The sequence below is a fragment of the Lissotriton vulgaris genome, chromosome 5 (genome assembly GCF_964263255.1).
Source record: "Lissotriton vulgaris chromosome 5, aLisVul1.2, whole genome shotgun sequence".
Classification (NCBI taxonomy): Eukaryota; Metazoa; Chordata; class Amphibia; order Caudata; family Salamandridae; genus Lissotriton; species Lissotriton vulgaris.
In genome coordinates, this window is record NC_141693.1 from 1,497,913,285 (window position 1) to 1,497,926,434 (window position 13,150).

The following is a 13,150-nucleotide window of genomic DNA, read 5'->3' on the forward strand; positions in this document are numbered from 1 at the left end:
ATAATGAATTCGGGTGAGTGGGTGAATGCAATAATGAGTCAGAGAATGGAAGGATGCATGTGTGGAAGAAAGAGCTACTGGACACATGTGTGATGAGTTAGTGAATGAGTGCCTAAACTCATCAGAGACTGAACAAACAGAGGGGGAGGTCCTTGGTTGTTGGTCTAGATGCCAGCCGGCATATGTGGTGACACACACAGTGAATGTGTACTGGCACCACCTTAGTTTGCAGAGTGTTGACACAATGTACCAGGACACTAACAGGACGATTACTGTGCCTGGCCAGGATCTGGATTATGAGTACTGTTTGATTCAGAATCTAACTGAATACCACTTTATTTTAGCAATGCGATCACCACATAACTGTGAACTACCCTCATTGCGCCTCATGGAGGTACACTTCAGAGAGTGTGGAACCTCAACTTCATGTATGTATTGATGCATTTTAAGTTAGGTTTATGCATATTCAAATGCCCTTCCACCTAGCCTCCACCCTGACCCACTTCCCACTTACACCATGGCAATTGCAAATTTCTTACCTGGTCCAGGTCATTGCGCAGAGCGATTTTGCTGGTGACCAGTTCATGAGCCAGACGCATGCTGGCCTCCTGCAGTCGCTGGTTTTCTCTCTGTGGAAGAGACATGCAGACCATGAAAATGAGTTAATCATCGAAACGTTGAAGAGGGATTGACATACAGTGGGCAAAGCAAACAAAGAAAGCAAAACGTCACAATCAGAGCAGCATACATATAGCATAACTGCAGCTTACAAGGCAAGCGAAGGATCAAGGGGTGGCTTGGACTGCAGCTACTCAAAATGGCTGTAAGTAGTATGATGGTGTACCCTTGTGTGTTCTTCCGTGTGTTGCTGTTTCCACATTTGTTTGTGTTTCACTGATTTTCTGATGGTATATCTTTGCTGTGTCTCTATTTGTCGGCCTGTGTATGTCTGCTAGTTGCTGAAAGTGTTTTCAATTTTCATGTATGTGTGTGTAGAGCTGCGTGTCCATCGGGTCGGATAGGGTCGTCAAACACTGCCATCACGCCACGGTGACCCCCATCACCCACACTGAATCCGCACTGCTCTGAAGGGCCGAGGCGCCCTTCTGTTTATTTACTGCTGTGGGAAGCAACTTCAGAGCTAGTGCACTGAAGTTTGAAAAACGGTGCTTTTTCGGAAACTTCTCTTTCGATATCCTATCCTGGGCCAGTGCAGCAGCCTGCTGAGTTAATTTTAGCTTAATGATATGGCTTTCCTTTCTCTCATGCGCTCTAATCTGTACTGCACATCAATTATTTATTTACTTAGTTATGTGTGTATTTATCGTGGTGTACGTGCAGTTTAAGTCTTTTATGGAGTGTATACCAATTGAGCAATATTTAGCGAGAAAAACCAATGCAGTAAAAAACGCTGGTGTCTTTTTTAATAGTATTCTATTCGGCAAGATATAACCTACGCAGAATTATATCTCTAACATTTTAGAAATTCTGTATATTATGTGGTCCAAAACAAGGACTTTGCGTACGACTTATTTGATGCCCGTTCAGAAGGAATGTCGTAAACACATGTTTTCAACACATACATCTCTAAGACTATTTGAAATCCTGCCTAATATGTGGTTCAAAACAATGACTGCGAACCATTTGCTGTATTTAATAATTTACAGAGTAAAAGGATGCTGGTAACTTTATTGAGCAATGCCCTCCTCTCAAAAAATTCTCTGCCCCGGCAGCACCCCGTGATGAAGACACCACACAGGGCCACAGGGAAGATGTCCCACAGAATCTCTGACCACACTCACAGAAGTTGTAAATTTACGTTTGAAGTGCATTTTACATGTAAACCTGGAAAGCTGCAGCAGTCGCACGTTCCCAGAAGTAGTTTTGGGGATCTTTTTACAAAGGTATTTTAACATGCTTAAATGTAACAGGCATAGCTTTACCAACGCATAACCACGACACTATAGTGAAACTGCATTGCAAAACTTTTTTTCTCCATTTGGAAGACATTTTGTTTCCTATTGCAAAACTTATTCCTCTAAGCATCAGCTGGTTTTGTGTGCATTCACTCCATGCTGGATTAAGATTTAGTCCTGTCCTTGCCAGGAGTAAATCTCCAACCATATCCAGAGTGGGAATGTCTCTTGCTAAGTTTGTGAAAATCAAAAAAAACTGGGTGTTCACAAAGTTTGTGGGCGTTCCACCTGCTTTCCAAAGCATTCCCTATCATAGAATGCTACGCGGTGACCAGTCTGTATGCAGATGTGCTCACTTATAGGTCTGCATCAGTCTGTAGTCTAATCTCATCTTCAAGATTTCACCAAAAAAGCGCAGGAAATGTATTTTACAGCCCCATGTTCCACGGCGCTCATTTGCAGTAACAGTGTAAGATTATGAGCAAATAAATAGCTTTCTGAATGTAAGTTAATTTTTTGGGGAATATAAATCTATATTTTCAACCATAAATACCAATTTTTTCACCAAAGTTTAACATAGCTGTACAAATGTTTTTGTGCAGTAGGATCCCTCTGCGCATAATAAGGTCCAGTCTCTAATAGAACAACTGTAAGGCGACGGCCTGGGATGTAAACCCAGCTTCCCAACTTAACAAATTATTGTGTAAGCTTCAGCATATCACTCTATATCCCATTGTATGAGTCCCCATGACTGCTAACATTGTGAGTGCTTAGAACCCACCTGCATATAAGTAAAATCACTAGAAACTGTCCCATTCTGTTCAGCTTCAGAGTAGTTTTCAGTGCTGTGCTACACAAGACTCCTCACTCACAGAACCCACAATAACATGGTGACCTCACCCTAAGGGACAATCTCCAAAGAGCTTCCAGGAAAAAAGGGATCCGAAAGGATCTCACTCAAGAACCATGCCTCTTAGCACCTTTACAAGCAGTTTCCAAGCAGTGTGGACTCTGCTACACAAAGACCTTGTTGTCATCCTGCCCACCAGCAGCACCCAGACAAACAAGCCACTATGGAAGGGAAATGTGATGCAATGATTACAATGCTGACTTTGGAAGCAGCAAACCTGGGGTTTAAACCCCTCTTCCATGCTTGTCCAAACTTATTGTGGCCTTAGGCAAATAAATCTTCATTTCTGGCATTAGTTTCCCTATCTCACATATTGGGAGCCCCTAGAAACACGAACTTGTGCTTTATGAACAACACAGATATTTCTTTTAAGATTGCAAGATCACATATCTGATTCAGGTCTCAGTGTTACACTTTGCATCACCCAGCCTTTTGGCACTGGCAATACTTTTTGCTAATGCTTTTCTGCATCGTCAAAAAGAAAAAATATGATTGTTTGCTGATATGCAACACTAGCAACAAAAACACAAGAGCACTTACGTGTAAAGATGTGGCAGCTATTTTTTCTTTTCTTTTTACATTTCATTTATTGTTCTAAGATGGAAGACGCCAATCTTGGTGGGGTGAATTTAAAAAAAAGTCCAGGAGAAAGCATTCTAAAGAAACAAGCATTTGCAATGCAATAGGGCTCGCATTCATGCAAGTTTGAGCTATTGGAATTATAAATGACAATGCCTTTTATTTATGTTTTGGGTTTTAAAACATAAATAAAAGGCATTGTTATTTACAATACTAATAGCTTAAACTCTCGCAAATGCAAGACCTATTGCATTGCAAATGCTTGTTTCTTTAGAATGCTTTCTCCTGGACTTATTAGTAGTGGTGGTATTGGCAGTGGTATTGGTGGTGGTGGTATTGTTTGGTGGTGGTATTGGTGGTGGTGGTGGTGGTATTGGTGGTGGTGGTCAAACTTTCCTGTAGCGTTTTGAAAATATGTTCATGTCACCTTCGCTCAATTAAGGCTACACTGCCATCCGGGACCACAGCACATTTTGTTTAAGGCTTTCAGTCTTGTACAATAGCCATCTTACCATAGTAAGGGTTTGTTTCGGAAAAATAAAAATGTCTCCTACCCACAGGGAGATTTTCCCCTACAACTGGTGGGCAGTGTTAATTTTTCCTGCCAGGCATGGCAGACTCTGAGAGTGGTCTGCCTCAGCAAATCCGCCCCAAGTAGGCAGACCTTTTTAAAGGACAATGAATTTTATTTGTGTGTTAATTATCAAAACAGAGAAATAACATTGTCACTTACAATGCCAATAGCTTAAACTCTCGCAAATCTGAGACCTATTGCATTTCAAAGAAGTGGCCGGAATTGTCCCGGGCTGCTTGAAAGTAAAAAGTTGGTGCACACTGCTTTCTCAATGATTTTTCAGATTAACGATGGCTGTATTTTCTTGTGCCCATTTTATCTGTATTTCTCCATTTTTATTTTGTGCTTGTCATTCGGGCAAGGAAGCATGGATGTTTCTAAGTTTAGGGTTCAAAATGATCACTTTTGAAAGGTCTCCATGCATTCATCAAAGGCAAACTGGTGTGTCGCCAACATCCAAAAGCGCTTTAACCTCTTCAAATATAAAAATCTGGGTGCTCAAGATTGATGGACATCTATGGAATGCCTCAGAATCGATTGTAAGGAATGACTGGCGGTGACTCACCATTCCTTCAACTATGAAAATTTTGACAGTTGCCTAATGTGGAATCTTTTTTACACTACAGCTTACAGTATCTTGGGAGCCATCCTATTCAAAAGATCTCCCTGCCTTGCATTTGTCCTGCTCACACCTGCAATGGTTCATCCTGCAGCACAACAGGGACGCGTTGGGTCCCATGCTCACCCAGGACACAACACAGATCACCAGGAATTCAACCCAGCCAGCTGCTGCCAGACCGCAAACCTTACCTTCTACCCCTAACACGGATGCTGCAACAGTGGTAGCCAAGAGAGGTAAAAAGCGCGAATACTCCTTGGCAGAAAATGTTTTGTTCATTTATGACCACAAATCTTTTTAATGTAATGTTCATACATGACATTGGAGACGAAATGAGCAATATCACACTGGTAAAATCGAAGATCATCATTTGCGAATTGAGGGAATTTTTCTTTTTTAAAAGGGCATTTTGTGACTTTCTCTCTTTTTTTAATTATAATACCACCACAAACCGGGATGGGTGGCTCATTGGGCCACAAACATTTAGCTAGGTGCCAAAAGTAATACGAAAAATATTTTTGCCAAGCAATTTTTCAATTTTTTCTCCTCGCCAACCATCAGTGAATATGAGTGACAAATGCAAAAAATATAACTGACCCAATGCTTTCTGCGAATTGAGGGAATTTTTCTTTTTTAAAAGGGCATTTTGTGACTTTCTCTCTTTTTTTTATTATAATACCACCACAAACCGGGATGGGTGGCTCATTGGACCACAAACATTTAGCTAGATGCCAAAAGTAATACGGAAAATATTTTTGCCAAGCAATTTTTCAATTTTTTCTCCCCGCCAAACATCAGTAAATATGAGTGACAAATGCAAAATATAAAACTGACCCAATGCTTTCTGCTTTCTACAGAAATAAGCAAGCGCAAATCCAGCATCATGGATTTCTTTGCGAATACGAATAAGAGATCGCAGTTTGATTCGGAAAGTAGCCTAGTACAGCCCGGTGCGTGCTTGAAAGATGTACCTGCACAAGATTCGGAGAAATTGATGTCAAGCCAAGGATCGATTCCACCTTCTCCACTGAAAAACTCTTCAACAAAGATCCAGGATGTGGGCGCCACTTTTGAAAGGGATACCAGCTTGCCAGAGTGTTGGGACCACATTCAGTGGGCTCAATTTAAAGAAAAGTATACATGGCTAAGTTGTGAAAATGGCCGCATTGGCTGCAACATATGCAGTGAGGTTAAGCTACTTGGAGCATCACAGGGTGTTGGTTTGTCAAGAGAATGGGTCACTCGGAGCATTGCTGCATCTGGCCCAACAAAAGCTAGCCAGTTAGGCTCACTGCGGAAAAAAATACATAAGCATAAACTTTCTGAAGCACATTGTAATGCATGTGCTATCCAAGATGCATCCAAGAAGGAGGTACTGCTGTCAACGTTCCTTTAGCAGCAGAGGCATTTTCATGCTTCAACGGTTAAGGTGTTTCGCACTCTTTACTTTTGTGCAAAAAATAACCGCCCCTTTTCAGACTTTCCAGGTCTAGTAGCTTTGCAGGTTGCTAATCAGTCAGATATGGGCTCGATTCTACACAGCAAATTCACTGCAGCACAGATAACTGATTGCATTGCTGAGATAATGCGGAGAAAGCTTTGCATAGGCATTGTTGAACAGGCTCCAAAAATATCTGTTTATATTGATGAGTCAACAACCCATTCTTCATTGACTGTTTTAATTATTTATGTTCGTGCTGCATTCAATGGAAAAGAGCCTCTAACCTTTTTCCTTGACTTGCTTGAGTTGCCTAGGGGCGATGCAGAGTGCATTGAGTCCTCACTCTTGAAATATCTGGAAAAACATGGGTTTTGCAACACGTTCCTTGCTGACAATTGGATAGGGGTGTGCAGTGATGGTGCCAGTGTAATGCTTGGGAGAAACTCTGGTGTTTTGGAGAGGCTATGTTCTAAATACCCTCGACTTGTAAAATGGCACTGTCTATGCCACCGGCTTGAGCTTAGTGTAGCGGACACGGTTGATACAGTGCCAGGCCTTAAGCACCTTGCATCATTTTTTGAAAAACTGTATGCTGTGTACCACCAGTCTCCCAAAAATCAGCGGGAACTTTCTGCATGTGCAAAAGAGCTAGAGATTGCAATTTTGAAAATTGGGCGAGTATTTTCAATCCGGTGGATTGCTTCTAGCAAAAGGGCAATACGAGCAGTGTGGGAGTCATACCCAGCCCTTCACCAGCATTTTGTTCAGGCCAGCTTAAGTACTTCTCATGATGCCAAACACCGGTCTACTTTCAGCGGGCTGAATAGAATTCTGCCATCTTCCGATTTTGTGCTCAATCTAGCTGGTGTTGCAGATGCGGTTCATGAGATTGGAACACTGTCGGAAGCACTTCAAATGGATGAAGTAACTCTGCCACGAGCTTACCAGCTCATCACTCGTTCAGTAAGGGCGATTGAAAAGCTTAAGGAGTTTCCAGGGACACACAGGAAGGAGGCTGAAAAAGCTATTGAGAGTGGCTTATTTAGAGTAGTGGCAATCAGCTGTGAGGACTCACGTGGGCAGGTCAAAATAAACCTGCCAAGTTTTATCAAAATCTGGCAGATAACTTGCGCTCTAGGTTGTATGCGCACTCTGCAAGCAATAGGTCGGCCACATCATCTCGGACAGATGAATATTTAGCTCTTACATCAGAGATACATGTTCTCAACCCACAGAAGTGGCCATATGACATTGAGAGCCCATGGTTTGAAGGTGAGGAGAAACTACAAAACCTGTGCAGGAGATTCTGTCTTAATTACAAAGGCGTATCTGAAGGCTTCAGAAACTATATTGATAATGGTGGTAATGACATTCCAGAGCAACTTCAACCTGTTTTGAGGGCGATAAACACACTTCCTGTGAGTTCAAGTGACTACGAAAGGGGTTTCGGTACAAAAGGGGGTGGTGATGGACGGAGCATCTGAATCAATCAAACACTCACACCCAGTCAAAAGATCTGGGTTTAATCCATCACCGTTCTTTAGCCCACGCTGCAACCCCAGTTCAGACATGGCTATATGCAAATCAGTCTGACCCTGTGCCTCTTGGGAACAGTCCAGCCCGAACTGCCAAGCCATGTCTTCCCTGGACCGGAAACAAGCTTCCGAGGACCGGTTTCTGGCATTCCAGCCGTCTTCAGCCCGGCTTGCTTGAATCCAGTGGCAAAGTGAGCAAGGGACTCACGTCTGAGCATACCCTGCCACACTCATGGCGGCCAAAAGCGGTACAAAAGGGGGTGGTGATGGACGGAGCATCTGAATCAATCAAACACTCACACCCAGTCAAAAGATCTGGGTTTAATCCATCACCGTTCTTTAGCCCTCTCTGCCACCCCAGTTCAGACATGGCTATATGCAAATCAGTCTGACCCTGTGCCTCATGGGAACAGTCCAGCCCGAACTGCCAAGCCATGTCTTCCCTGGACCGGAAACAAGCTTTCGAGGACCGGTTTCTGGCATTCAAGTTCAAGTTCAAGAATTTATATAGCGCACTACTCACCCAGAGGGTCTCAAGGCACTTGGGGAGGGGGTTAATTATTTATCGAATAGCCAGGTTTTAAGTTCTTTTCTGAAGGAGATGTGGTTCTGTGTAAGGCGGAGGTAAGTGGGGAGTGAGTTCCAGGTTTTGGCCACCAAGTAGGAGAAGGATCTACCTCCCATGGTGGATCTTTGGATACGCGGAACTGCGGCGAGGGCTTGATTGGAGGATCTTAGTTGGCGGGTGGGTGTGTAGAAGGATAGTCGAGTGTTGAGGCATTCGGGACCTAGTTTGTAGAGGGCCTTGTGTGCGTGGGTGAGGAGACGGAACGTTATTCTCTTGTTGACGGGAAGCCAGTGGAGGTCTTTCAGGTGGCCGGTAATGCGATCTTGGCGAGGGATGTCCAAAATGAGTCTCGCTGATGCGTTTTGGATGCGTTGGAGTTTTTTCTGTAATTTGGCTGTAATTCCGGCGTAGATGGTGTTTCCGTAGTCTAGTCGACTTGTGACCAGTGCGTGGGTGACAGTTTTTCTTGTTTCGGCGGGGATCCAACGTAAGATTTTTTTGAGCATACAAAGTACGTTGAAGCAGGAGGATGAGACGGCGTTGACTTGTCTGGTCATCGAGAGTGAGGAGTCTAGGATGAAGCCAAGGTTACGTGCATGGTCTGTGGGTATGGGTGCTGAGCCCAGAGCCGAAGGCCACCATGAGTCGTCCCAGGCAGAGGGGGATGATCCTAGGATGAGTACTTCCGTTTTGTCTGAGTTAAGTTTTAGGCGGCTGTTTTTCATCCATACGGCTACTTCTTTCATGCCTTCGTGAAGATTGGTTTTGGCGGTGTTAGGGTCTTTGGTGAGGGAAAGGATCAGCTGGGTGTCGTCAGCGTAGGAGATGATGTTAAGGGTGTGTTGACGCGCGATGGATGCGAGTGGACTCATGTAAACGTTGAAGAGGGTGGGACTGAGTCAGGATCCTTGGGGTACACCGCAGATGACTTTGGTGGCCTCTGATTTGAATGGGGAAGTCTGACTCTCTGAGTTCTCCCAGCTAGGAACGAGATGATCCAGTCCAAGGCTTTTCCTTGTATGCCGATGTTGCTGAGGCGTTGTATGAGGGTGCTGTGACAGACAGTGTCGAAGGCGGCGGAGAGGTCGAGTAGAATGAGGGCCACTGTTTCTCGGTTGTCCAGTAGTGTTCGGATATCGTTTGTTGCTGCGATGAGGGCAGTCTCGGTGCTTTGTTTGGCTCGAAAGCCGAACTGTGAGGGATCGAGGGAGTTGTTGGATTCAAGGAAGGCGGCGAGTTGGCTATTGATGGCTTTCTCAATGACTTTGGCAGGGAATGGGAGGAGTGATATGGGGCGGTAGTTTTTAAGTTCAGAGGGTTCTGCTGTGGGTTTCTACAGGAGGGAGCTGACTTCGGCGTGTTTCCAGCTTTCTGGGAAGGTAGCAGAGTTGAAGGAGCAGTTGATGACATCACGGAGATGGGGTGCGATGATGGAGTCTGCTTTGTTGAAGATGTGGTGGGGGCAGGGGTCGGTTGGCGAGCCAGAATGGATGGAATTCATTAGGCAGGTGGTGTCTTCAGTGGTGATTGGGTACCAGGCGCTGAGGTTGTTAGAGGGCTGTTTAGGTTCTGAGGGGGGTGGAGAGGATTGTTCATTGGAACTGTTTTCGAAGCTGTTATGTATGTCGGCAATTTTGTTGTAGAAGAAGGAGGTTAACGATTCGCAGAGGTCTTGGGAGGGAGTGATGTCGTTTGAGGCTGCGGTGGGGTTGGTGAATTCTTTGACAATGTTGAATAGTTCCTTGCTGTTGTGGGCGTTGTTGTCGAGTTGATTCTTGAATGCTGATTTCTTGGTGGATCGAATCAGTTGGTGGTGTTTGCGGATGGCTGCCTTGAAGGTGGTCATGTTGTCGGTGGTTGGGTTTTTTCTCCATGTTTTCTCGAGAGTACGGCATAGCTTCTTGGATTTCTTAAGGTCATCGTTGAACCAGGGGGCCTTTTTGCTGTCCTGTTTGGTGTGATGGTTTTTCAAGGGTGCTAATTCGTCAGCGCTGTGAATGATCCATTGTTTGAGTTTGGTGGTAGCTTGGTTTGGGTCCGATGAGAGGGCGGGTGGGTTTTGGTTGAGCGATGTGAGGAGTTGGTCAGTGGTGATTTTGTTCCAGTTTCTTCGGGGAATAGGTTGTGGGGGGTTGTGGGTCAAGGTGGTTTTGTAGCTGAAGTGAACACAACTGTGGTCCGTCCAATGGAGAGCTGTGGTGCGATCGAAGGAGATGAGTTTGCTGGAGGTGAAGATTGGGTCGAGCGTATGTCCGGCTACATGGGTGGGGGTGTCAACAAGTTGTTTGAGACCGAGATTGGCCAGGTTGTCAAGAAGGGTGGTGGTGTTGCTGTCGTTTTTCGTTTCCAGGTGGAAGTTGAGGTCTCCTAGTAGAATGTAGTTCTCGGAGGCGAGGGCATGTGGACTGATGAAGTCAGTGATGTCTTTCCTGAATTGTTTATGGGTTCCTGGAGGCCTATAGATGAGGGTGCCTCTGAGTGTGGTCCTAGGGTCGGTGTGGATCTGGAAGTGGAGGTGTTCGGCGGTTGCAAGGTTATCGTCGAAGCTGGTCGTGATTTTGATGGTGTTCTTATGGACGATGGCGATGCCTCCTCCTGTTTGATTGGAGCGGTCTTTTCAAGTGATCTTGTAATTGTCCGGGATGGCTATGGCGATGTCGGGTGTTGATGATGCGTTCATCCAGGTTTCTGTAAGAAAGGCGACGTCCGGTGAAGCAGTGTCGAGTAGGTCCCAGAGTTCGGTGGCGTGTCTCTGGACCGAGCGGGTGTTCAGCAGGATGCACTTCAGGTGGTTAGAGTCGGAGCTGTGTTTGGGGTTAGTGGATATGGTATGGATCTTGATGCTGGTAAATTTGCAGGAGTGGCAGGCAAAGGGACCATGGGTACGTCCCGGGTCAGCTACGTAGCATTGTGGTGTGCGTTCGGGGTTAAGGGCTAGGAGGGTCGAGGCATTGAACGTTAAGCGGGAGGAGTGCAGGTTGCGAGGGCCAGGGGGTCTGGCGCTGGGCGTGGCCCAGGCGCGGACGGTCGTAGACGGGCTTACCTTTGGCGCACCTTCGGCGCGCATGGGGCGCGACCGTTGTGCGCAAATGCATCTGTCATATGAGGATGGTGGAGAGGGGAGGGGAGAGGGAGGGTCAGCTGGGAGGCGGGGGCGGGGCGGATAGCCGGGCTGGGACGCACTACAAACAACAAACAAAATGTCGGTGAGCCAAAAGGCAATCAGGGCGATATTGGGGCACAGGCAAAGCAATGGTACAGAGATTGCTAGATAAATGTGCACAATTAGGCGTGAATCGGCAATCAGGCAAAGGACAGCAGCACTGGACAACAATAAGCAAACAAAGCGCAGTCTGGCGGCACAGCGCTTCTAACAATCAAATTAATCTTTAGTAGCGCGAGATGCCACAATGCTTGCAGTTCACAAAGGTCAGCTTTCGTGCAATTACAGTGCGAGCAGCGCTACGATACCAGCTCAGGTCAGGTACTGGTCTGGGAGCAGCGTGGGGGAGCGACCGCCTTCGTGGAGCTCAGGACAGTCACAGCGCTTAAAGCGGAAGGTAGGATCTAAGCTCGTAGTGGGAGGGAGGGTCAGCTGGGAGGCGGGGTTGGGCGGATAGCCGGGCTGGGAGGCACTACAAACAACAAACAAAATGTCGGCGAGCCAAAAGGCAATCAGGGCGATATTGGGTCACAGGCAAAGCAATGGTACATAGATTGCTAGATAAATGTGCACAATTAGGCGTGAATCGGCAATCAGGCAAAGGAAAGCAGCACTGGACAACAATAAGCAAACGAAGCGCAGTCTGGTGGCACAGCGCTCCTAACAATCAAATTAATCTTTAGTAGCGCGAGATGCCACAATGCTTGCAGTTCACAGAGGTCAGCTTTTGTGCAATTACAGTGCGAGCAGTGCTAAGATACCAGCTCAGGTCAGGTACTGGTCTGGGAGCAGCGTGGGGGAGCGACCGCCTTCGTGGAGCTCAAGACAGTCACAGCGCTTAAAGCGGAAGGTAGGATCTAAGCTCGTAGTGGGAGGAAGGGTCAGCTGGGAGGCGGGGGCGGGGCAGATAGCCAGGCTGGGAGGCGCTAGAAACAACAAACAAAATGTCGGCGAGCCAAAAGGCAATCAGGGTATGCTCAGACGTGAGTCCCTTGCTCACTTTGCCACTGGATTCAAGCAAGCCGGGCTGAAGACAGCTGGAATGCCAGAAACCGGTCCTCGGAAGCTTGTTTCAGGTCCAGTGAAGACATGGCTTGGCAGTTCAGGCTGGACTGTTCCCATGAGGCACAGGGTCAGACTGATTTGCATATAGCCATGTCTGAACTGGGGTGGCAGAGTGGGCTAAAGAACAGTGATGGATTAAACCCAGATCTTTTGACTGGGTGTGAGTGTTTGATTGATTCAGATGCTCCGTCCATCACCACCCCCTTTTGTACCACTTTTGGCCGCCATAGGTGTGGCAGGGTATGCTCAGACGTGAGTCCCTTGCTCACTTTGCCACTGGATTCAAGCAAGCTGGGATGAAGATGGCTGGAATGCCAGAAACCGGTCCTCGGAAGCTTGTTTCCGGTCCAGGGAAGACATGGCTTGGCAGTTCGGGCTGGACTGTTCCCATGAGGCACAGGGTCAGACTGATTTGCATATAGCCATGTCTGAACTGGGGTGGCAGAGTGGGCTAAAGAACAGTGATGGATTAAACCCAGATCTTTTTACTGGGTGTGATTGTTTGATTGATTCAGATGCTCCGTCCATCACCACTCCCTTTTGTACCGCTTTTGGCCGCCATAAGTGTGGCAGGGTATGCTCAGACGTGAGTCCCTTGCTCACTTTGCCACCGGATTCAAGCAAGCCGGGCTTAAGACGGCTGGAATGCCAGAAACCGGTCCTCGGAAGCTTGTTTCCGGTCCAGGGAAGACATGGCTTGGCAGTTCGGGCTGGACTGTTCCCATGAGGCACAGGGTCAGACTGATTTGCATATAGCCATGTCTGAACTGGGGTGGCAGA

At 46.5% G+C, this 13,150-nt stretch overlaps 1 protein-coding gene across 1 annotated transcript; it reads left to right on the forward strand.

Annotated features, from left to right (window-relative positions):
• Positions 1-6,120: 6,120 nt before the first annotated feature.
• LOC147712839 (E3 SUMO-protein ligase KIAA1586-like) lies at positions 6,121-7,239 on the forward strand. Its single transcript, XM_086919717.1, has one exon. It carries the CDS (start codon positions 6,121-6,123, stop codon positions 7,237-7,239), a length of 1,119 nt encoding a protein of 372 aa, XP_086775843.1.
• Positions 7,240-13,150: the final 5,911 nt, after the last annotated feature.